Source organism: Equus asinus, chromosome 15 (assembly GCF_041296235.1).
Source record: "Equus asinus isolate D_3611 breed Donkey chromosome 15, EquAss-T2T_v2, whole genome shotgun sequence".
NCBI classification, from domain to species: domain Eukaryota; kingdom Metazoa; phylum Chordata; class Mammalia; order Perissodactyla; family Equidae; genus Equus; species Equus asinus.
Genome location: NC_091804.1, coordinates 39,760,806 through 39,785,787, shown reverse-complemented (window position 1 = coordinate 39,785,787; position 24,982 = coordinate 39,760,806). Strand labels below are relative to the sequence as shown.

The following is a 24,982-nucleotide window of genomic DNA, read 5'->3' as shown; positions in this document are numbered from 1 at the left end:
GCCTCCAGTCTCCTCTTCTCTCACGTTCCCTGGGAGAAGTGACCCCTGGAGTCGAGGGGCTCGCCTGGCAGCCTTGGAGCCCTGAAGAGGTGTTGGCCTGGCCCACACCATATTTAAACATAATTTGGAGGTAGTTGTTGTTATTTATAAACTGGGTGGCCTCCCACAAAAATCTAGGTTTCCAGCTTTTCTTAGGAAGTTGAACGACCTGGCCACACCGGCCTGTTCTCTGGCGGTGGCTGCTGAGCAGAGGGCACTGGCTCTCCTGCTCTCCGTGGTCCCCAGACCGCTCCCTCACTCCTGTCCCTTGTCCCGTCCCTGTGGATGTCTGTGATGGGGAGGCTTTCAGCTCTGTCTCCCTCAAGCTTTTGCACCACACCTTGTCATAGGCCACTCAGGACAGACCTCGGGGAGTGCCTACCCCGGCCTGTCCCGACCTGGCAGACCGGGACCCCCACTGAGGGACGGCGCCGTGGCTGGGCCGCTAGGAGGTGGGTGTGCTGGGCTGGGCGGGCAAGGGGCCACCCCTCAGGGTCCCCATCGTCCACAGCCCCGGGTCGCCTGCCAGGAGCGCGCCTCCACCGAGAGCCTGCTGGAGTGCGTCCTGGAGAGCTTCGCCTTCCTCCACGCCGACCTGGGTGCGCGCCGTCTGGCCCTGCTCGGGGGCTCCCCGGGCCCACGGTGAGTGCCCATCTGCCCGCTCCGGCCCCTGCCTCCACCGCCAGAGCCCATGTGTCCATGGCCTGGCACAGAGCAGGGCCCTGGTGACCACTGCAGACCGAGGACACCCCAGCCTGGCCCGGAGCCTTCTACTACGAGCAATGGGCTTTCTGTTTATCATAAAAAGCTGAGCGCACAGTAGCACCTCTGTCCTCCACTGAGCCAACGCGCAGCGGCGCCCTGTGCCCCCGTCTCCTGCACCCTTGCCCGTCCGCGCCCTTCCTCCCCCAGCCCCGCCGCCCCTCCACAGCCCCGAGCGCGTCTTCCATCCCAATCTCAGCGGCACAGAGGTGTCTCCACTGCTCCTCTCCTCTGCCATCCCACGGGGGGGTGGCACTGCCCCCACACTCCCGGGTCACTCCCATCCTTCCTCAGGCCTCGGGGTCAGCTCTACTGTGGGGCGCATCTCATTCACCCTCACTGCCTGAGCCTGGGGCTCCTGTCCCCACTTTATAGACGAGTAAACTGAGGCTGGAAGGGGCAGACCTATCCAGCATCACGGACGGTGGCCCCCCCAGGCCTGGGGACACCATGGCACCGAGTTTGTGTCGTGCGCCTGTTGTTGCTCTTCCTTTCCCCTTAGTGTTCTCCTCAGCTCCACCACACCGCCCTGGGGCCCGCAGCCGCCCCCTGGTCAGAGCTCTGCAGGGAGGGGGGCCCCTCCACCCTCCGAGGGAGTGGAACCGCCACCCGGAGCGCTCACCCAGTTCTTCTCAATTCAACTCAGGAGGGACGGGACGCCACCCCCAGCGCCATCGCTGCAGGCATCGTCCAGGGAGCTCACGGCCGGCACCCTGGAGCTGGACACGCTGCTCACCATACACCTCCAAGTCTGCAAGGCTCTGCTGGAGGTGGCCGAGGGACAGGGGCCTGGGCTGAGGGTTGGGAGTCCTCTCTGCAAAAGGTGGACCTTGAAGGTGGTGGGAAGCGTGGTGCAGGAGCGAGGGAGCCAGGCGCTGGGAGCCAGGGAGACTGAGGAGCTCCCTCTGCGCAGGCCCAGGCCAGGCCTGGGTGGACAGTCATGTGGCTCTCATGCAGCCCTGGCCCTGAATCAAAGGCAGTGGCTGCGACTCTCAGCTGTAGATGCCAGAACTCCAATCCAAACTGGCTCGAGAAAAAGGAAAATTTACTGGCTCACAGAATTGAAAGGCCCAGAGGTGGGCTTCAGGCCCAGGTGGATCCAGGGCTTCAAATGTCATCAGGACTGTGTCTCTCCCTCCCTCGGCTCTGCTTTTCTGTGTGGGTTGGCTTTCCTTTCAGTCTGATTCGCCCTTTCTGGTGGTGAAGGCAGCCCCTGGCAGCTCCGGCCTGTATCCTATCACCTCAGCCACCTTGGTGCGGGGGGATGAGACAGAAAGGATGGGCACAGGGAAGGTGGGGCTGTGGTCATGATGGCCGATGTCGGACGGCATGTTCTGTGCTAACCTGGAGCATCATGGGCTGCTTCCCAGAAACTGGCCTCTCCTAATCTGTCGAGGATGGTCCAGGAACGCCTTCTGGAAGAAGCTGCACAGCAAAAGCGGGTTCTGGAGACGCTGTCTGTGATTGATTTTGAGAAGGCCAGCAAGGCGGCATGCGTTGAAGAGAGTAAGTGACTGCCTGCCACCCACGGGCTGCTCGTGTGGATGGCATGAAGTCCAGGGGAGCCTCATCTCCCTTCCCGGACATCCGAAGTTAACTGGAGGCCAGGGGCTGTGCATGGGGATAGTGGCTGGGCATGGGGACAGTGGCTGGGCCGGGCTCAGAGACACACACTGCAGGGGCCGGGAAGGGGGCACACAGCCTTGGAGTTGGCAGCACATGCTCTTTGGTCAGCTGTGTGACTCTAGGAAAACGATTCACCTCTCTGAGCCTCAGCTTCCCATCTGTATAATGGGGAGGCCACTGGGTAGAGGTCAGTGAGTAATCCGCAGGACACATTCCAGGTACACAGTGTATACTCAGATTAACAGTGGCCGTGACCTCAGTTCTGCCTCTGCCCCCAAGGGCCCTCTCCTTGTCCCCAAGGAGAAGCTGGTGACAGCAGCCACCCCAGGGTTGTAGTGAGGACGGTGGGTGGTGACCAGGCCAGGTGCCTGTCCTGTGTCACACTGGAAGGTGGAAAAGGGACACTGCATTTGGCTCTGTCATCCCTCCCCTTCCAGTCTCTGGGTCCGAGAGGAGACCCTGGGCCCCCCGTTGCTAGCTCTGGCCCTCACCGGGCATCTGAGCCTGGCCTTTCAGTCCTTGCGCAGGCCGCCCAGAGGAAGGGGTGTCTGAGGCTGTGGAGGGGGTGTGCGGGGCCCAGCGGGGTCCTGTCCTGCCCTGGCTCGGCACTGCTGCACCAGCTCAAGAGGACCTTCCTGCGCCGAGTCCGAGCGAAGTATCCGGGACAGCTGGAGACAGGTAGCTCCCTCCACCCCACGAGACGCGTCGGCCTCCGGGGCCTGTCCCCTCCCCACAGCCTCAGGGCGGCCCTGGCTTCACCTCTGCAGGGCGTCTTGTGGCCAAACAGCGGCCATTTCTCAGCTGGGGCATGTCAGCTCCCCTTCCTGGGCAGAGAAAGGGGGTGTGTGAGCCGCGAAGCCCCAGTAGCAGTGGACGATGCGTTTTTCTGGGGACCAAGCCCATAGCTGCCCCCAGAACCTTCAGGGGTTAAGGAAGCGCCTCAATGGGGAAGGAGGCACCACTTGATCTGCCCAGTAAGGGGTCTTGAAGCCTTGCTGGCCTCTTCCTCAGAAGGCAGAGAGCATCTTCCTCGGTTGACACCTGAGGGCGACAGCCGTCCTCGAGGCAGTGGCTCTGGCACTCACGCGGCCCTAACTGCTGCCTGGCTGCCCGCTGGCCTACAGATTGATTCAGGTGCCGGGCCCGGGCACGGGGATGCACCCCCAAGACTGCCTGACTGGGGGCCTGGGGCCCCAGCTGGAGCACACGCCTTCGCGCAGTGAGGGACAGCTGTCCACGTGCCATCAGCAGGCCTTTGAACTGACCGCGCCACACCGCCTGAGAAGTCCCGAGGGGGTGCGGGCTCAGTCCTCACAGCCTTCTCTGTCCTGCCAGTGTGCCGCCGGCTCCTGGAGCAGGTGATCAGCTGCGGTGGGCTGCTCCCCGGAGTCCGGGCCCCTGAACAACAGACCGTCACCTGGTTCCAGTTCCACAGCTACCTGCAGAGGCAGAGTGTCGCTGACCTAGAGAAGCACTTCGCCCAGCTCACCAAGGAAGGTGGGCTGGGGGCGGCAGGTGCCTCACGGCAGCGCGGAACAACAGAGCCATGTCCGTCCCTGGGTCCTCTGTCCCGGTTTTCAGAACCGCCAGCTGTTCTTTTGACAGCCCAGATTTAATCAGGGTCCACAAGCAGCCCACGTAGGAACTGGTTCCCCAGGAAGAGGTGGCTTTCCAGGCCCGGAGCAGGGGTCAGAGCTGGGGCGGAGTGATGCTGGGCTGGCTGGAGTCCCAAAGCATGAGCTACGGGCTATTAATTTTCTGGTGTACTTGACCCCTTGCCAGAAAGCGTTCCTAGAGATCCCAGGAGGCCCCTCTGAAACCAACCCAGACGTGCCTTGGTGGACACATGGGCTTGCCCTGGGACCTGCCTCTCCATGGCAGTCGCAGTGGCCAAACTGACCTGCGCTGTCCCGCCCAGCCCCAATCAGAGGGGACCCTGGGCCCACTCCTTCCATCTCTTCCAGTCATGCTTGTCGAGGAGCTGCAGTGCACAGGGCAGGTCAAGACGCTCAGGAAGCTGCAGGGGAAACGGCTGGACCAGCTCCAGCCCCTGCCCCAGACCTTAAGGGCCTGGGCACTGCTCCAGCTGGACGGGACCCCGCGGGTGTGCAGGGCAGCCAGCGCTCGCCTCGCCAGCGCAGCCAAGAACAAGAGCTTTCGGGAAAAGGTACGGCAGGAGGAGGAGAGGTGGCGTCCCCCTGGCCGCAGGTGTGCGAGGCGGGCGGCTCTCTCTCTCTCGGAACAACACAAAGGAGTGAGGACGGGGGGTTGCGTTCCCTGCAGGATATTTCGATTTAGGGAGGCTCCAAACGTGGGCACGGCCCTCCTCACGCCTTTGCTGTGGGTAACACCAGCCCTGGGGCGGGGTCTGGGCCCAGCTAGGGTTGCCAGGCCATCACCTGAGGAGCCTGCATAACCACACGCCACAAGCTTGCCACCTCGCTCGCCTCAGTGTTTCTAAAGCCACATACCCATTCGGTCTCTGGGACGTGACCTACAAGCAGGGCGTTTCTAGAATCCTGACAGCCATCCTCACGTACTTTCAATCAGTCTGTGTGGTTGGCTGGTCCACTGTGTTCGGTCCATTTGAAAACCAAGATGGAACCCTCTGCCTTTTAGGCTCCTGGACTCATGGCATTCTTGACTTGAAGTAGTCTCTGAGCTGGGAGGAAGGCAGAACTGGGGCCGATTATAGTCTCGGGGTTCACCACGGGCCACCTCCCCACGTGCTTCCTAGTCAATCTTTAGGATTTTGGCAAGCAAGCTTTCTCTTCTGGCTGTAGTGACTGGACCAGGGTCACGTGGCGGAGGAGGTGGGTTCAGAGCTGTGCCGGAAAGGGTGGTGGGAGCAGAGCCCCTTGCCCTCTGGCCTGAGGGGTTCTCAGCCGAGACGACGGCTCCTCTGTCCAGTTCTTCTGTTGTTCTGGCTGGACATCGGATTCCTCTGACGTGGCATTTTGTCTGGATGGCAGTTTCAGAATGCACTTCATAAACGTTGGGAAAAAGAGCTTTTTTCACTTGACTACCGTCAGCCTGGGGCCAAGCATTTTTAGAGGTAAAGCGAATGCTGCAGGATAGACACTGGGAGACTATGTGCACCTGGGCCAAAGATGAACAGCTCGCAGCCTGATTTTGTTTAGAAAAAGCTAAGCAGGGCTTGATTAGGGTCAGCGCCTGGAGGCGGAGCCGAGGGCCCCCTCACGGCAGCCTTCCTCACAGGCTCTGCTGTACTACACCGCTGCCCTGGCCGAGGACGACGCCAAACTCCAGCAAGCCGCGTGCGTGGCACTCAAACATCTCAGGGTGAGTTAACCTGTCCCACTGGTGATGGGGAGAAGGCGGCTTGTGGTCCAAGTTAGTTCATTTCAAAATAACCCCCCAGAATCAAAATAAGAACGTCACTGCCGGCAACGCCGCACCTAGCGCTGGCTTTGGAGGAGCAGCCCTCGGCTCCCCCGCAGAGGCCGCTCCACCACAGGGAGCCTTTGGCTGGCTCTGCCGGGTCAGCAGTGGCCCCAGGGACCCACTTCTGCGCTCCTTGATCATATTATAGAAAATTCAGGATTCTTATCCATTTTTAAAATTGTAAATAATATTAAGAGCATCCTCGTGCTTAAAGCTTTTAAAAAATCGAGCTCTGGGGGGCCAGCCCAGTGGCGCAGTGGTTAAGTGTGCATGTTCCACTTCGGTGGCCCAGGGTTCACTGGTTCGGATCCTGGGTGTGTACCTATGCACCGCTTGTTAAGCCATGCTGTGGCAGGCATCCCATATAAAATAGAGGAAGATGGGCACAGATGTTAGCTCAGGACCAGTCTTCCTCAGCAAAAAGAGGAGGATTGGTGGCAGATGTTAACTCAAGGCTGATCTTCCTCAAAAAAAAAAAAAAAAAAGAGTTCTGAATTATTTCCTTAGGCTAGACTCTCCAGAGTGTTACTCCAGGGCCAGAGAATATGAACGTTTTTGAGATTCTTGATACAACGTAGCCCACTCACATGCCCCAAAGCAGATGAGAGGGGATGCCCGTTTTAACTCCGCCTCACCTGCATGTGGAACTCTCACTTAAAAAACCATCGTGAATTTGCTAGATGAAAAATAGTCCCAGATCGGTTCAACTCGCCCTGTTCATCCTGGAATGAGTCGACAGGGAATTCCAGGAGGACCATCTGGTGGTCATCCAAGTCAGGAAGAGGGTGCGGCTGCGCTCTGGTCCTGGGCCCGGAGGGGCAGGCGGATGGCGTGCCTGAGGCCTGCCAGGCTTACAAAGGGCATCCCACCTGCTACTTAACCACAATGGCCCCCAACAGACCCTCCTTTTCTCAACCTCAAACAGGGCATCGAAAGCATCGATCAGATCGCCAGCCTGTGCCAGTGTGAGCGGGAGGCTGTGCGAGCGGCGGCAAGGGAAGCCACTCTGTCATTCGGTAGGTCCAGCACTGAGCAGCGTGTGCGGCGCAGCTGGGTTCCCAGGGTCCTTAGAAAAGCTGTGGTCGACAGGCCAGGGTCAGCCCTCAAAGACACAACACAGCACACAGGGCAGGCAGTTAGGGACCCGTCACCTGCACTTGACCAAGGCAGGTTTCCTTCATGGTTGAGGTGGCAGGAAGTGCTTTTTCCTCCATCGACTTCAGTTTACGCTCCTGGGGACGGGACTCCGGTGCGAGGCAGCAGCCACGTACATCAGGCTCCGCCTCAGATGCAGGGATGAGGCACTGGGGCCATGCAAGTCGGCCGGTGGGAGCTCCCCAAACGCTGCCCGCCCCTGGCCCCTCACAGCGGCACCCGAGACCCAGGCGACAGTAAGCACTAAGGCCACCTTGGCCTGCCAGAGTAGGAAACATGGGTGGGGGACAATCAAGTGACAGATCGCCTTAATATTTCAGGTGAAAAAGGCCGCTTAGCTTTTGAGAAGATGGACAAACTTCGCTCAGAACAAAGAGAAGCCGCCTTTTGCCAGGAGGCAGACGTTGAAATCACAGTATTTTAAGCAGCCTCAGCTGATGAGCTCAGATCTGGCATCTTCGTGTTTGCTGCTGCCCAGCCTCGACACAGGCACCGAGCTTCGGGGGTACTGTGTGCTCCCCTGGAAGCGTGAGCTGCTCCCCGAGTCTCCAGAGCAGCTGCAGAGCCCCAGGGCACACGGGAGGCTTCTGCACAGGAGCAGAAAAAAGTGACGCCCAGCACTCGGAAGGCGGCACAGCGGCAATCAGAGATGGGCTTTGGGCTCTGAGACTGTCTGACCTTCCCTGGATGCAGAGCTCGGGCGGGCCAGCCAGCCATGCTATGGAGGGGCCGAGGCCAGACAGGCTGAGGCCTGGAAGAAAAGGCTGCAAGACGAATGGGCTGAACTCGAGCTCTCGCGGGTCAGTGAAGACTGATTGAGGCCTCGAGCAGGCCGGCTGACCTTGTCAGGAGGGTGTGGTGGGTCTAGTCATTTCAGCAGCACAAGCTGTCCCCCGGGTGAGCTGCAGAAGGTGGGGAGAGGCAGAGCCAGGGTTTCTATGATGCACTTTTTAACATGAGCCTACAGCACGCATGCCACAGGGGAGCCTGGTGGCAGCCTGCTGACCATGGACCTTATTTTCACTGTTAAAAAGCACAAATGAAAGAAGAAAATGCCACTGGCCAAGATGCCTTGGGTTTCATGTCAGCAGCAGCATTTGCTTTCACCTCACTCATCAAAATGGAATCCAGCTTTCGAAGCACGTCCACTTAGGGCCGTTAAATAAATTGCTTCAGAAGCCATGAGCTGGTCTGAAGAGAGATTTCACTGAAGAACATGTTTAAAGAAAGAAAATTAGTTGCCTATTTAAGTCTATTAAAAAATCTCAAACACGTCCTGAGCTGTTTGTGTTAACACCGTAGAGATAAGCGGGGTTTGCACGTGGCTATCCACAATGGCGTCAGAAAACTCCGTAACTTAAACATTCTCATTTAAACTTCCTGGACATATTTTGTTCTTTCTGGTGTAACTTAGTATTTATTTGCCTTGTTTCTATGTTTGATTTTCCGAAATTTTGATTAAAAAAACAATTTTTATTGCTGTTGTATTTTACGTGAAATGGTAGAAAGTGGCGGCTGTTTTCCCGAACCTCCGGGGGTGGGAGCGGCCCCCCGTCCCCTCCGCGCTCTCCGCGGTCTCCAGTGAGCCGGGGAGGCGGCTTCTCCCACACAGGTGGGGAGCAGGCTCCCCGGGTGCCCACTCCCACAGACGCCAAGGGGCAGGGCCCTTGTCTGGCCTCTGGCCATTTGATTCCTGCTCCAAAGTTACAAACTTAGTTATTCTTTCTCACGCCAGGATTCTAGCTCTTCACGAAAGCTTAGATGCCGTTTTTTGAAACTAGACATAAAATGAAGCTAAGATTGAAGTGACAGTGGGTGTGACAGCACCAGCCTGCTGCCCACAGTCCTCTCTGGGCATCCCGTGGTCACAGGACCACAGCCTGTCTGTGTCCCGGTTCGGCGGAACTCGCTGGGAGGCCACAGCACAGTTTACTCAGCAGCCAGCTCTGAACAGTCATAAAACCTTCAAGGGCACAGGGAATTCTTTGTACTATTTTTGCAACATTTTGCAAGTCTGAAATTATTTCAAAACAAAGTCAAAACATCACTTTAGGAGAGATTTACATTTAACCCTGTATAAGAAAGGAAGCCTACGTGAAGTTTTTACATCTCACACTATCTCTACGTCAATTCCACATCGTGCGTGACCCACTGAGGCACCGAGATGGGGTGACCATTGTGTCTCACAGGTGATGGGACACATCCTCGAGGTGTGAACAGTTCCTCAAACAACGTGGAGATGTTTCAGGTAGTCGGGGGCCCTATACATTCACAAGGTGGGTGTTGTTGCTGCTGCTGCTGCTGAAGGAAATGGGCTGAGGCCTGAAGCATTAAATAAACTCACCGGGAAGCGGATGTCCCCCAGCCCAAAGGCACGCACAACTCCCAGAGGCCGCTGCAATTCTGAGATGTGGGAAGTAGAACCCTGCTTGATTGACAACATCTGCTTGACATCAGTAGGGATGGAAAGAAACAGGAGTTGCCCATCCTGGTTCAGGCCCATTAAGCAAAGAAATGGGAAGCACGCCAAATCCATGTTCTTTAGAAAAAAATTTTATTGTTGCAACTAAAATGCAAACCCATGATTTATATGGCAAGTTGGAAAACTGTACAGTTTAACAGTTCTGTGAGGTCACAGAAGACCCTGAGACGCGCCCCCCACCCCACCCCACCCCGTCATGCATCCACATATACACACACCTGAAAAGGTATTATACCAAAACACCTCGCTTTTTTTGTTTGTTTTTATTTTTGTAAAAATGGTTTATTCCATGGCCATTGTAAAAAATAATGACCTGATGAGTAAATATCGGCTTAAGGCATATAGCAGAGCAGCTCACTACTTCTCTAACATACATGTAACAAGATGGAGAGCCATCTGTTTTCCAAGGATAGGAGGTGAAGCCAGTATATCCATTTTGAAATGCTACTATGTATATACACCCAAACTACTGCATACATATATAGGACTTCAGAAACAGACAGACAAGCCCAACTCCAGACTGCTCACAGCCTGCGCCGCAGCCCCACCCGCACCTCACCAAGGCTCTGTGGGGTGCCGCCGCCGCTCCCGACGCAGAAGCACTCTGCACGGGCTCCTCACCCGGGAAAGGCAAAATGTGAAAATGCTGGCAAAAGAGCAGCTCATGAGCTACAGCTGCCTTTTTTTCTTGTTAAAAAAGCCACTTAACGTGGAGATCTTACGTTCCCCTCGCAGGAAGAGCCGTGAGCACCATCAGTCCCCGGGGTCAAGGGCAGGGCAGACAAGCCTCTCTCCGCGAGGCCCCCGCCCCTCCCCCAGACCTAGACTCTAAGGGACCGTCATCCAGGTTGTCTCAAGAAGCGTGGTTTCCAACAGTTGCCTGGGCTCCAAACCCCAGTCTGCTCAAGGAGAGCGTGAACTGGGGATAGTGGAGGCTGATCCCAAAGGTGCTGGCGGGGAGACCCTGCCTGGCTGGATGTCCAGAGCGCGGGGTGTGACTATGGCTTCCCACACCCTTGGAATGTCTGAGTTACGGAGGGACCCAGCCGGACCAGGACAGGCTGGGCCTCACCAGGAAGTCACCAGAGTGTCATGCCAGGAATTAGGCAAATATCTGTTACTGGAAAACATCACTCCACTGCTGAAGGGCGATTATTTCAGCAACGGGCCTAGGAACCACACCAGGTAAGGATCAGATCATGCAAAGGGAGACTGGACTTGTCCACGGGGCACACCAATAAGCAGAGATCTAAGTATTTCAAGCACGTGGTATTCGATCAGGACAAGGAAGACCAAACATGCATTCTAATACACACGGGGAGAGCGGAGACCGACAGCAGCAGTCTAGCAGATAACGGGGAGGGAACCACCGCGACAAGGGAATCTCACATCGCGTATCTTAAATATCCAAGTGTTCATTATATATTATCCCACTGTTCTATAAACATTTGCCAAACCTCTTCTCACGTTACCCACAGTGTCACGAAACAGCAACTGCTCACAACCGTCCTCTTACTAGCACTGGTCTGACGCAGCAGGCTCACACCCCAGTCTTCCGTTCCCAGCACTACCTGAGGGTTCACTATTGTACTTTTTTGATAAAGCCCTTGATGCAGGGCTGACATCAAAAAATTTTAATACATTATTGGTTTAAGAAAATGCTAGTGCACTATGGATGCCTTTGGGGAAAAATAAAATAAATATGGAGTGGCGAGGCTCCTACATGCAGTCTTGGTGGAGGTTACGGGGAGGATGCTGTGCACCGCCCACCGGGATGCAAGGGGACACGCTGAGAGGGAGCCCTGGGTGAGGTGAGCCTTGCGACTGGCGCAGGCCACCCTTCCTCTGTGCCAAGGGCACCGCGCTCTGCTCTGCTCTCCTTCAGAAAGGCGTGTGGATCTGGGACCAAAAAGGGAGGCAGAGAAAGGAAAAGGGTAAGGTGTGAGGCCAGCAGCCTGGGGCGGGGCGGGGGCACGGGGCGGCGGTGGTTTCGGTGCAGAGCAAACGTCCATGCCAGTCCCGGCTGGCTGAGCTGTCCAGCGGCCCTGCCCTCCCTCGGCCTGCGCATCGGCTGCGGGCTCTGTGAGCAGGAGCCGCCAGCAGGGTGGAGGTGGGTCAGACTATGTGTTGCTGTTGAAGAGGAACTGGAATGAAACCAAACATTTTCATATGAGCCCGGACCCACCCCCGCAGGCCGCAGCCTCGGGCCCCAGGCCACCCTGCTCCTCGCCACGCCAGCCTCCAGGTAAGGCGGTTTTACTTTTTTTTTTTTTTTTTACAATAGCTTCCCCTTTCCAAAATTCACCTCTAAGGAAAAGACTGTTTGCTTGTTGCTAAACCATCTGATGCACTCAAAGATGGTTGCTTGGAAAGAGGTAAAATATTTTAAATGATTAAAAAAAAAAAACGGTCTCGTGAGGTGATTTCCATGACCAGAGTTTTCTTTTTCAAGATTGGCACCTGAGCTAACAACTGTTGCCAACCTTTTTTTTTTTTCCCTGATTTTTCTCTCCAAATCCCCCCAGCACATAGTTGTGTATTTTTAGTTGTGGGTCCTTCTAGTTGTGGCATGTGGGACGCTGCCCCAACGTGGCCTGACAAGCGGTGCCATGTCCGCGCCCAGGATTCGAACCAGCGAAACCCTGGGCCGCTGAAGCGGAGTGCACGAACCTAACCACTCGGCCACGGGGCCGGCTCCCATGGCCAGAGTTTTGAGGCTAATCCTCTCTCTTCTCGTTACTTCAACAGCAACACACGTCTAACACGTGGATTTCTACTAATACGGAATTTATATTCCAAATGAAGTGGAGGCTGCTCCTTCCGGACCTTGACGGCAGGGTGAAAAGCCAGTGGCCGGTGGCCAGCCTGTGGTGAGCTCGGACCCTGAGGCCGGGCCTCGAGGAAGCTCGGTCTGGGGCATGGAGTGAGGCGGGCCGAACACGAGAGGATGGCCACAACAAGAAGGAACGGGCGGGGAAGTGACAAGAGAAAACCAGCGGGACACCCTGAGCAAAAGCAGAAGCCGGGTTTGTTTTCTAGAGATGGCCTTTTTTCTTCCTAAAACGGGAAAGCTCATAGGCACCGTGCGCGCTCAGTGTGCGTGCGCACAGCGGAGGAAGGGACTGAGCGAGACGGCGTCCTAAACCCCCGGAGCCTCCCCTCCGAAGGAGTGACATTCGCGTGAGCGCGAGTGCGGAGTCTTTCCCTGGGAGATCAAACAGAAACGGTGGATCTGCTCACGCCGCCGAAGGGCACAGGAAAGTTTCATAAGTGCCTAGTCTTTTTTTTCCCAGAAATAACAAAAAGCTGCTTTTTATAAAGGTTAAAAACAACAATGTGTTGTAATTCTATTTTTTCTTTCTTTTCAAAAACAAATGAACCAAAAAAAAAAAAAAAGAGAGAGAGAGACATATTTGGCATTTTCTCTACTTACTCCTGAACAGGTTAAGGCCCTGAGATTAGACTCGCATATTCTTGGGACCACAGGGCTCCTTGAAACCCCAGCGCATCAATCCTCAGTCCTCTCGTTAGCCCTTCACAGTTCCAGACTCTAAGAACCTTTGATCTGTTTCTTCTGAGACTGGCTCAGATCCTCGTGCAGCACTGGATGCTAACGCCGGGCTGTCGGCCAGTGCTCTCTGTACACGGTCTCGCCAGCACGTCTGTCAGTGAAAACATACCCTGTAGCAGAGGTACGCGCCGGCCGTGAGGACTGTGGCCATGCACATGTTGACCAGGAAGGGCTTCCAGTGAGTCAGCGCCTGGTCCTGCTCCTCCTTGGGTGGCGACAGCTCCCCCTGGGCAGGACCTCCCCCGGCGACCCGCCTTCTGACTTCAGTGTCTTGCCTGTTGCTGAGGAAGGAGGCGGCAGAGAGGGTTAGTCACTCTGGGGAGAGGACGGTGGGCACGCTATTCTTACTGGGGACTCTCAGGAGAACACGAGCATGGCAATGCTGACAGTGGCCTGAAGCCCAGGTGTCGGCCTCCCTGCAGGGGCCCAGGTGGCCCCATAGCCAGGGCAGAGTTCTGGAGACCTGTGGACTCCTTGGTGGTGGAGGGTGGTAAGGCTCTGAGGAGAAATACAGCCACTGGTGCCAAGACAGGTGCTAACTCTGCCCCGGGGTCCGCTCACAGGATGCTGCCCTTCAGATCAGGGGAGGCAAGGGCATGGCCCAGGTGCTACCAGCTCCACCCGGGCACCCCGACGGAGGCTGATTCACAGGGGCCCTTGTTGCTGCTGACACGAAGACACCACACACTCCCACTGGCGTTCAGCACTGACCCTCCACCCACACCATCGCAGGCCCGAGTCCCCTGCAGCAATCCAGTCCTGCCCACAGGACCAGGGCCAGGCGTCCTGTGAGCCATCTATCGGCTGCCTTCCTGATGGCCAGCAAGAGCCACCCCGCAGGGATGACGTGCACTGTGTCCTTGCTCCAGGGCTGTCTTGGGAGAGGCCAGCAGAGGCTCACGGACCTGTGAGGAGCCAGGCCCCTCCTCTTCCCACCCCTCCAGGCCTTCCCCTGTCCACCCTTGTCTCCACCAAGGAAGCCCTGGCCACAGGAAGTCCTGCCTCACGTGTGCACCTCCAAGGCCTTCCCACCCCAGCAGCCTCCTGTGTGGCTGGCAGGACCACTGGAGGCGCCAGGCTGCAGCAGACAGGAGGCTGCAGGAAGCCCTCACCTTCAGCACCCGCCCTGCAGCTGAGGCCTGTGCGCATGGGCTCCCACTGTGTCCAGTGGCACTTAGGTTCTGGGTACAACTCCATTTCTCCTGGCACTCTCCAGCTTTTAGCTTCCCAAACCCACGCACTTCCCCATTCACCACCTTCACACACAGCATGAAAGGCACCATTCTCTCACTCGTGAAAGAACACGCGACACGAATGTGACCCAAGTCATTTGCCAGCTCCTGTCTCCCATCCTAGGCCCCCAGCAAGCCCTTGGATGGAGCACACAGGCCCACCCTGAGAAAGTCAACAGAGGCCCTGGGAAGCTGGGCACAGTCTCACTGGGGGACGGTCACCAAGCCATTGCTCAGCTGTCACATCACATGGCACCTGCTCTGGGAGGCCCCACTGGACAAGTGTCTCTCGAGCCCCAGAACCAGATCCTGTGTTCCTCTGATAAGGACCTGGGGCACGAAGGACCCTGGGGACTTAGGTTCCTGGGTCAGGACTGAGGCCTGGCCATCGGCATTTAGCGAGGTGCCTGGTGAGATTCTGACGATGGAATGAGCCAGAGGACCCAACGGGGCACACGCCGCGTGTAATTCGCTTTCTCACGTTCTGTAACTCCAACGTCCAGCCATGTCAATATACCCAGATCCCGTTCTTTAACAGCTGCAGAATATCCAACAGAGGGAGAGAGCACGACGGACCTAATCCTAGGATACACGATCGGCTCATTTCTAACCTTCCCCATCACAGATGATGCCACAAGGAACACCTCTACGTATCTCGGCACCCTTGTTTGAGAACTGCTGCAGGCTAAATTTCTAATGTGCGTGAATGCTGGCTCAAAACGTGCACTCATGTTAAAGTGCCCTCCGGAGAGCAGGGCCAAGGGCACCGCCTCCGCAGTCTCAGGTTTCAGCCGACTATCTCCTTCTTTAAGCTTCCAAGGTGCCCCTCCTGTCAGCAGCCTTCCTCAAGCACTGGGGAAGGTTCAGTGACTCTTCTCTAAGGCTCACCGCCTGGGCATGCACCTCCATCGCATCACTGTCCCTGGGCTCTGACTATAGTCTCCTGTCTCCCTTCAACCAGGGGGGCTACAACATTGAGCAGGGCCATGTTCTGGTGACCTCAGTATTTCACACGCCTCAACAGATGCTCAACAATCTTTGTTAAACTATGAGGAAGCAAAATGACCATCATTTAGTCAAAACTAGGTGAAAAGGTTTAGTTCCCAAAAGGACCATTTTAGGGGCTGAAGGCGTGTGGTCAAGCGTGCACAGCCCGTTTCAGGATGGGTTGGAAGCCTGGGGGCGGGCTCTGTCATCACTGGGTGGGAAGATCCAATCAGCCTGGATGCACTCCTGATTCCAAGGAGCACCGCCAGGTGGTGCTAGACCCCCACTGAAGTCGGCACCTTCCTGGGCCAACAGGTGGCTTGATCGCCTAGGTTCTCCAGCCAGGGGACGGGCAGGATGGTGCAGGGGCCCCATTACCCAAGGACATAAAAGCACTGCATGCCAAGAGGAGGCTGCGTCCACAGGGTTTCGATATCAACACACGTTTCTGGAACAGGTCGTCATTTCCCCTTGCCCCCAGTAAGCCAGGACCCTCTCACCTTACCTTTCCATGCTGCAGGGGACACTTAAGGGGGTTCTGGTTTCTTCTTGGATGGGGCCGTCGTCTTTATCCTCCTCGGTCGCCTCCTTTACCCACTGGTGGTTTGGGAAGAATTCCTTGCATTTCCCATTGTGTGGCTCCAGGATTCGTTTGGGTGGCCGGGGAGGTGGGGGGACGTGCTCAGGTGGGGGCTCCAGGTCCTCATGGGAGAGCTCCTTCCATTGCTCCTGGAAAAGCAGCAAGAGAAAGTCCCGTCACTGTTCACGTCTGGCTGATTCGTCAGGAAAGCCACTCCCCTTCCAGTGAAAAGAGGCGACAGCTTGGAGAGTGGCTCTCTCTGCTTCTCGGGTCTCCAGACATATACTTGGAAGAGGAAATCTTCTGAAAATGAAGTCTGTTCTTCCCACCAACACTCTCTCTGTGAGCACTTCAAAGGCACAAACTGGAACACGGTGACCATTTCCACAACTTTCTAGCTATTGAAACACAGAGCATAGCTATTTCCTCTGACATAGGAGTGTTTGAACTTTTACAACTGACAGCCTCCTGCTCCAGAGACAAAAGTTTAAAATCAACACACGTGGAGGAAAGTAGAAGCAGTGCCGACCTGCACTGAAGCATCTCCCATGATGAACTTGGCGCCTTCGATCACAGCCAGGTAGGAGAAGCGGAGCTGGTCTGCCGTCTGGATCAGGCCCATCCGGAACCTCCTCATCTCTAACAGAACTTTCTTGATATCAACAGAAGAAGGGTCTTTCCTTTTGTCCATCTGAAAGCCAGAGGGGAGACACACTTCAGCCAGCTCTACCTCTCACGGACGATGTGACTTTCTACGTTCTGGAGGCGTGCTCTGCTTTCTACTCGGGAAAAGTCACAGTGGGGCAGGCAGAATTCTAGAAAATCTGAGAAAAGGCAGCAAAATTGGGACAACTGAGCACAGGGGAAAGAATGAGAGCGAAGGGGACGCTCTGGATCTTCCTGGATTCCACCTTACAATGACGAGCATCCTGCCAAACAATGCGACTTTCATGGGAAGGAAGTTTTAAAAAGCGAAGACCAAAGACAGTTTGCTGCAGAGACAACAGAGAAGCTGTGGCCGGGCCAGAGCAGAGGCTCCCATGCATCCCTTCTCCTCCCCGACCCTTCAGGGCCTCCTTACCAGCAGGAGGCAGGTGTCGGCCAGGCAGAAGGTCCCCGACCTGCCAATGCCGGCGCTGCAGTGCACCACGATGGGGCCATGCTCCAGGCTGAGGGAGCCTGACTCACGGACTTTGAAGAGAAAGTTCAGGAACGAGGCTGGTGATTCGGGGACTCCAAAGTCAGGCCACGTGGTGTAATGGAAATGTAAGATCTCTCGAGTTTCTTTAGACTGAAAGAGAAAAATCCTCATGATGATTCTAAGAGAATCCCCTGTACAGAAATGACTAGTCCCTAACTGGTGATTGCAGGAAGCACCACACGCCCCCCCGCCCCTCGATCTCCACGAGCTCAATGCTCAGGTCTTCTCCCAGGGGTCACACACCTAGTCCGCACATCCCAAGCACCGAGCGCCCGGCTCTGAGCTCCCGCTGGGCCTGCTTGGCTTCGTTTCCTTTAGGATGGAACAGTCTCGCCCACCTCTTTTCTCCAGTGTCTCAATCACCTCTGCCCTCTTCATGGTTACAACTGATTTCTCTCTGCCCCACAAGTCAAAATGATGCACTGCCACCCACGACAATCTTATCACCAAACACAAGGCGGCTTCATGTGACTGAGAATGGACCTGCGTGTGTACACCAACTCTGGGGACCTGAGGGCTCTTACGTCTGGACATCTCAGACGATTGTTGTTTTAGGCAAAGTAACCAACTCAGTCTCCAATGACTGATGGCTGCCACGTGTACCTCAATGCCCCGCTGAACAGATAGCCCACAAGGAGGAGGACGTTGACAAGAGCAGCAGCAACTGGCCCCACACACTGAGAGCTGATCTTGTTCTAGCTCTGGGCATGGCAGTTCACCGAGCCTCACGCCAACCCTTCGAGGCATGTATTCCCGTCGTCCCCACTTTCCAGATTAGGACACTGAGGCTCGGAGACCAACCTTCCATTAAGTAGGGGAGCAGGAGTTTAAATCTAAGTTCGCTTGACTCCAGAGCCCATGTTCAGAGCCTACTGCAGGACCTTCTGAAAGGAGGACCTCGGCCCTTGTTCCCAAGTGTTTCTCCCCCTCGCCCGGTCTGATCCCGGGGAAGCAGAAAGAAAAATGGCCTCTCGTGCTGTTTCCAGCTCCGCTCCTTACTCTGAGCCTCTAAGAGCCCACTCCCAGGGGCACAGCAGTCCCCAGGAGCAATGATCAGAACGCAGTGCTCACCGGGAGAAGGGGAGCCCAGACCCTCGCAAGCTAAGAGCGCACGGTAAGTGGGAACCAGTCCCTGGGGAAGCAACAGCTGCAAGCTGTGAAGTGGGCACAGGAAGAAGCCCACACACGGGCACCTTGCCAGCTTTGAGGGTCTCCTGCTGGCACCGCCAAGGGCCAGCTCAGTGCCCAGGTCACCTGGAGAGCAGCTGATGGCGAAAGGCTTCACAGAGGCCTGAATAGCGACAGTGTCTCCCTTCGTTTGGCAAAGGTCCACAATGAGCTACTGTACCAGCCACCATACCTGTGATAAACACCAATGACCTAACACTAGCGAGGAATACACACATTCAACCCGCACCAGCCCGGCACACCCTGGGACCTTCCTGCAGACCCGGAGGCCCCCGCATATGACGGCAGGATGATTTATGGGATCACACTAAGCGATTCTACTCTTTCCTCCTTAGGAAACGATCTCCTTATACTTTAATGTCTTAAAAGAGAAATGCCTCTTCTATTTTCTAGAGAAAGAAAAGCACTTACAAATATATTTTAAAAAACTCAATAAGAAAACATGCCAAAAGCTCAGTCTTTCTTTTAGTCCTTAAAAAGGTGTGGGTTATCTCTTGTTTAGACTCCCCTCACACTTGCCTGCTTCTTTCTCCAGGAATTCACTCCAGACCTGTGCTTGAACAGAGACACACGTCTGAGAACAGACATTTTAGAGACCAAGTCTGCTAGCGCGAACACTTTCTCCTAACATCACAGCCTCCGAGCAGCTGCGCGGGCCCCGCCACGCGAACAGCATCAACATCTTCTGCTCGGCCCCAAGTCCGTCTCCCTCAATGAGCAGGAGAAATTTCCTTGCATTTACCAGAAGTCATTCTTAACATGTCACGCTTGCAAATGCTAAAAAGCATTAAAAAAAGTCTACTCCATGATCCTCCAGGCACATTCCAACACACCGTCAAGGTTATTTCTGAAATGCCTCCATCGATCAGGCCCTAGCCCTCTGCGCGCGGCCGGCAGGGCTCAGCTCCAGCACTGGCCCGGAGAGCAGAGGGCACTCAGACCCCCTGCGCCATGGCATTCCTCAGACGCCATATGGTCTTAACCTCTTCTCTCCTGTGCAGTGATCTGTGCAAAGTCCGCCACCTTACTTCAACCACTGATTCAACAGCAGGAGTCACGATGACTACCGAGCAGTAAGTTGAAAACTAAGATGTGAACACAGCTCGGAAGAGACCTTACTCTTCACCAGAGCCCAGAGCCCCACCGCGGCCTTACCAGCGCCCCACCTTCGCTTGGACGGTTCACCTGCACTGCTCCTTGAGTGGCCCCAGCTCCTTCTCCCTGCTGGGGCCTGCCAACCCTTCCTGCGTGCGCACCCTGAGCTGGCTCCTGCTCCCACACTTCACATCCGTCACCCCTCCCATTTGACAGAGAGGAACCCGAGACTCCATGAGACGTGACATGCCTTGCCCAAAGTCTGACAGTTTGATATGGCAGCCAAGAATCAAGCTGGCTGGGTTCCAGAGCGTAGTGGCCGACGACCGTGTCTGAGGACGCCCCAGGAGCCGCCTTGAGCTCCCCTCCCCAGTTCCCGGTACTGGCATGGTTCCTCAGTGGTGGCTTGGGTGAATTATTCAGAATCTTCACAGGCAGGGCCTTCCGGGGTGCTGCTGCTTTGCACAGTGCCCTGTCACATTCCAAGACCACCCTTAATGACAGCCAGCAGCTGGTGTTACAAATCCTTCCCACAACAAATAAACCCAAGACCTCACCTACAAAACTTACCCTGGCTATGAAAGCAGCCAGCCTGGGCTGGAGGGCCCTTCTTCCCGGCCGCTGTCTAAAGAGCCTGGGGACAGTGAGGGAAGGCAGCACGCTCTGCTGGGATTTCCCCTGCAGGCCGCCCCTTGGTCCCTCCACAGATGCAAAGGCAGGAACAGGTAAGTTTTAGGTGGGCAGCTCCCTTTTCCTTGGGCACTGGTGTTAAGTAGGTGTTGAAGTTGAGAGAGAGTTCCACGGAGACGGAGGACCTAAGCCCGCTGCGCCCCCAGCACCCCGGTCCCCTAGCAAGCGGCAGCTAAGCTCTGCTCAGCACAGTGCCCAAGCCACGTCTTGCTCAGGGTACACAAAACTCAAGGAACTGGCCTTAGGCAATACCACCCAAGGGAGTGGACCCATCCGCGAGTAACCATCGGAGGCACTTGGTGCAGGCCACACTCACCGTAAGGTTTTCCAATTCCAGTTGTCGCACTGTGTAATACGACTTAACGTCTTCAGAGACCAACGTTAACTTCAAATTTGTGTCTTCAAAGATCATTTCTTTTTCTTCTTTTTGTGGCCAGTACTGTGCACATTTCAACTAGGAGAGAAAAGAACAGGAATTATTGTGAGCAATGCACTGTTTTCCTATGACAGGAGGTTCAGAGTACCTTCCACGAACTTCATGATAACCTGAAGGCCTAGGGTTTCCTGACCTTGGACGTCACCAGCAGCATAACCTTCTGCCTGGAGGGGAGACGGGAGGGGCGCGTGAAGATCCAGCCAGAGTGAGTTGTGCAGGCGGGGCTCAGACTTGCAAGCCAGCTGCTCCCCGGTTCTGCAGGCAATGAGGCACCTCGAGGTCTGACCCTTTCCTTCTCATCGATGAGTGAAGCCAGACTGCACACAGGTCTAGTCTCTCACAACCTACTATGTTGCCATTTCAAAGATCACCAAGACCCCGCTGAGGGCTGATAGCATGGTGTAGACCCTCTACCCTGGGAAAATAACAGGCTAATGGAAAACAAGACTAGAGGAGAATGCAGGTGAAACCCTTCGGATGGGTGAAGGGCTGGGGTCGAATGCAGACTACCATTCAGAGAAGGCCTGGGGAGGGCTCCGCCACAGCTCGGGACCACCCATGGCCCCACCTGCCCATTCATTCTGGTTGGTTCACTTCAGAAAAATACTTCCAAAGTTCTACTTTAATAATTTCAGAAACTACTGGATGGTCTTGATTTAAATGTAACTAGCTTTTTCTTTAAAGCAAGCAAACTCCCAAAGATTTGGTTTAGTTTAGAGTTTAAGAAAGAAAATTTGACTCAAGTCTGTGGCATACTTTGCTTGAGCCAAGTGTCTGCAGCAGCTACCCAGGCATCTCTGCTTGCTCTGACTGCTCTGGACGAAGACAACAGGCAGATGGGGGCTGGCCGCCAGGTCGCTGAGCCAGAAGGACGGACGACACGCCCTGACAGAGGAGACCTCAAAGACGTCAGACTTCCAGCAAACGAACTATCAGCGTGTGAAAAGCTCTTTGGTAAATGGTACAAATTCAAGACAGTCAGAATTCAACATGCACTCATCCACTGCATTACCTCCTCTGGGGCAAAGGACGATGGTGCCTGAAATGCCACAGTAGGTGGAGGCAGACCCTCCAGGACCGGCCTGTCTGTCAGGATAGACTGCTCACGCCCAGCAGGGACAAGGCGGCTGGGGGAACGCTATGGATGTGCCATGGGAATTCAGAGGAAGTAAAGGTTTCAGGCCGGCTGAGGTTACAGGGCAAGAGAGATCAGGGAAGGCTCTAAGGAAGAAGTGGCCTCTGACAGAGGCGTGTTTTAAAGGATAACCAGGATTTCCCAGCCAGTGCCTGCAAAGCAGCCAGTCTCAGAGGAGCAGCGGAGGAGCCAGTGGAGGCCCAGACCACAGCCGCCTGGCAGCAGGCCAGGAACTGGCAGCATCATCTGGGACACAGGAACCAGGAGGCTCTCAAGGCGGCGGAGATGGAACCACCAATGCCCATCAGTCTTGCTCTACTGAAGCTGCCCGCGGCCCAGAAACAACACAAAAGCAAAAGGAGAGAAACAAATCAAACAACACCAGAGTGTGATGCCAACACAGCACCATACTCACGGTCCCCAAACAGAAGGCAAGAGGGCTTTCTAAAGACCCTGGCCACAGGCCTGTCTGAAAGTGTTGGCCAGCTCCACTCGTCACTTCCCTACGTTGATGATGAGCTGCAGAGATGAAGCCCTGGTGTGGGGCCCATCTGTCGGCACTGAGGCAATTCTGCCACTTGGGACACGGAAGAACAAATGACACGGCAAGATCCCATGCTTAGCCACAGTGGGTGGGGCAGCTGAGGGCAAGGCTTCTGAAGACCCTTAAAGCATGCATTTATTTCTACACTTGAAATAATTACACCTGTGTAATGCCTTAAGACCCCAGAAATAAAGAGACTGCCCCGGCAGGCACCGGGGTGGGCACCCAATGCAGCAAGCAGAGGGAGATTGAAGCGAAGCAGGGGCAAAGGCCAGCGGCTGCCGAAGCAGAGGCCATGTGTTCCCGTCTCCCAGGCAGCGGGCCGAGTCATCAACGCCACCTCCAGCAGGCAGGCACTCACTTTCAAAACCAAATAAAAAGCCTAATAACCTCCGTAATCCGGGTAAGACCACGACTTTGGAACTCTGCAACTGAGGAATTCTGGCACACACTAAGTGTCAATCAACTGATATTTATTTTTAAGAACTCTTAGGCATCTACAGTAACGTGCCCCGCTCTGCTCTCTATCATTTCCTGTAGAAATTTTTGTTTTAAACACAGAATATAAAACAAAAAAATAAGCCCAAGATCGCTCTTCTTGCTAGCCTATTACAGTGGCACATCCCGACCTGAAAAGGAGACTGACTTTACTAGAAAGCAGGCCTTCACGAGGATTCAAACAGAGGCACGTCTTGGGTTGGCACCAAACAGCAATGTGGCAATGCCAACACGTTGGTGTCTGTCACAGCTGCCGTTACCACCATGAAGGCGGACGTGTGAGAGAGAGCGTGTCCTGGGGCCTTCTGAAACAAACAGCCAGGCAATCTGAAAAAACATCTATGCAAGTCATCTGGGGTGACTCTGTGACGGATGACTCAGTTTTCTGAAAGAACGACGAACAGAACTAGGCAGAGCAGGAGAGAGCTGGACCAGGCTTGAGTACCAGTGACAGAAGCCCAGAGCCTTGGGCACCAAAGCACCTGAAACCAAACGGCATCTTTACTCGGGGCTCTAGGAGAGGCACGGTGATGCTTCTGCAAGGACAAGTTACGCCCGTCTAGTTTCTTTCCCGCCTCAACAACCCCAACCCTTACACACGTAGGCACTCCACAATCACAGTCGCAAGGCAATTTTAAAACCAAACCAACGAGAACTTTAGCCGCTTGGATGACCCCAATCTAACCACACAATCACTGTCTGCACAACTGTTTTCCAGGAAGCATGGGGTCCCAAAAGGGTAAGAGGCAGGTTTGCCAAAAATAAGAGCGGGACATCCTACACTATTTGGTGAAGGATGGAAACCAGAAAACAAGTATGCACTAAATGCAAACACTCTGCAGGCTGCTTTTCCCCACGGGCCGCAGCCAGCCTGTAATCAGATTAGCTGAGCACACAGGATGCTGCAGCTTCTGCTGGCTTTTCCCAGTCAGCCCTCACGGTGGTGCTGATGCCGACGCCGAATCGAAAATGTTGATCCCAAGGCAACTGCAAGAATCTCGTAGCATATGTTGCTTTTCATGCCAATTGGCACGCCCACATGACTGAGGAGAAAGAGTAGTTACAAAGGAAAACAGGGGCCACTGTCACATTACTGCAGTGAACTATGATAAAACCAACCAATCATGTTTTCCTCACGGCCAACACGGCAACCCAAGGGAAAAGGTCGTCACCATGGATCTGTGGTCCATTTACGGTCAGCCTGGGATGGGAGACACTGAGGAAGGCTGGTGAGGAACAGGAGCTACAGCGCCAGGACACTGCTCTCTGCTGGACTATGACAACAGTAGCTACAGCAAGCCACGTGCAAATAGCAAAGAGGCTTTACCTGAGCTTTTAGCAACACACAAATAAATAAAAAGCAAATGCTACCATCCATGATTTTTGAATAAGTCAGCCTTGCTTTAAAACTCTCAACCCTCCATACCATCTAGAACAGTAGTTCTCAACTGGGGGCAGGTATGGCTCTGAGGGATGCTGGACAATGTCTGCAGACACTTCTGGTTGCCACAAATGGGGGTGGAGGTGCCCAGGCGTCTCGTGGGTGGAGGCCAGGGATGCTGCTGCGCATCCTCCAAGGCCCAGGCCAGCCCCTGGGAGCGGGCCAGCCCCAGCGTCAGCGGAGCGGAGGCCCAGAGCCTGAGCACCCGGTGAGCTGACGCCTGCATGGCCGCCACATCTCCCTTTCCCGTGAGGGAGAGGATGCATGCTGGGGACCTAACGCTTTGTCTCTTTATTCAAAATTGCTGACAGGAGTGGTGTTGGGGGGTTCGCTTCACATCTGCAACTTCGCACTTTACTAAGGAAGCCACTGAAGCAGAAAAAATAAAAACCACTTTCACTGAACAAATTTTTTTCTAAGACAAGAAACATTATTTCATCAATTGACCAACCAGGCAAGCTCTTTATCTATTATTATTGAGCAAATAAATACTTCCCTTTAAGAAAAGGGGTCCCAGGCAAAACCCCGGGTTTTGAGCCAGTGCTGCTATGAGAGGACCACTCGCCCTCTGGGGCGGCGGGGGCAGCTCTGAGCGTTCGCATCCCCTGCTGAGGCTTCCTTCCATGTGTTCCTCCTCCGCACTTGCCTTTTCACTCTCTAGGGCCACGACTGGGCTTCCTTTGGAGGCGTGGCTTCCGTGGAGCCCTCACATTCTACAGGGAAGGCACGTGTGCGTCCCGAAGTGGCCAGGACAGCCGTGAGAACGGTGCCCCGTGGGGCCCAGGGAGCACAGGGCCAGCACACCCCGTTCTCCGCTCCTGTCAGTCTCCACAGTCCTCAGCTCGCCTTCTTCTGGGGCCTCCACTTCTGAGGCTGGAGAGCCTGGAAGTGCTGGCGGTGCTGGCGGCGGAGGAA

The 24,982-nt window shown here is 55.2% G+C and overlaps 2 protein-coding genes across 18 annotated transcripts in view; one reads left to right on the top strand and one right to left on the bottom strand.

Moving 5' to 3' along the window:
• Positions 1-11,745, top strand: part of RIPOR3 (RIPOR family member 3) — a 106,081-nt gene extending 94,336 nt beyond the window's left edge. For 12 of the 16 annotated variants that reach the window (XM_070486121.1, XM_070486123.1, XM_070486118.1 and 9 more), the window contains 9 exons: positions 551-681; positions 1,448-1,571; positions 2,172-2,307; positions 2,944-3,105; positions 3,763-3,942; positions 4,392-4,594; positions 5,647-5,730; positions 6,758-6,848; positions 7,308-11,745. In XM_070486121.1, coding sequence (XP_070342222.1) covers positions 551-681; positions 1,448-1,571; positions 2,172-2,307; positions 2,944-3,105; positions 3,763-3,942; positions 4,392-4,594; positions 5,647-5,730; positions 6,758-6,848; positions 7,308-7,411 — 1,215 coding nt within the window. In that variant the 3' untranslated portion in view covers positions 7,412-11,745. The remainder of the gene's footprint in view (positions 1-550; positions 682-1,447; positions 1,572-2,171; positions 2,308-2,943; positions 3,106-3,762; positions 3,943-4,391; positions 4,595-5,646; positions 5,731-6,757; positions 6,849-7,307) is intronic. The other 4 variants (XM_070486128.1, XM_014832575.3, XM_070486126.1 and 1 more) reach the window with 1 other exon arrangement.
• A 1,042-nt stretch (positions 11,746-12,787) lies between these two features.
• Positions 12,788-24,982, bottom strand: part of PTPN1 (protein tyrosine phosphatase non-receptor type 1) — a 59,113-nt gene continuing 46,918 nt past the window's right edge. For both annotated transcript variants that reach the window (XM_070486129.1, XM_070486130.1), the window contains exons 5-9: positions 20,330-20,467; positions 16,921-17,130; positions 16,369-16,530; positions 15,765-15,988; positions 12,788-13,321 (exon numbers count right to left, since the gene is read on the bottom strand). In XM_070486129.1, coding sequence (XP_070342230.1) covers positions 13,135-13,321; positions 15,765-15,988; positions 16,369-16,530; positions 16,921-17,130; positions 20,330-20,467 — 921 coding nt within the window. In that variant the 3' untranslated portion in view covers positions 12,788-13,134. The remainder of the gene's footprint in view (positions 13,322-15,764; positions 15,989-16,368; positions 16,531-16,920; positions 17,131-20,329; positions 20,468-24,982) is intronic.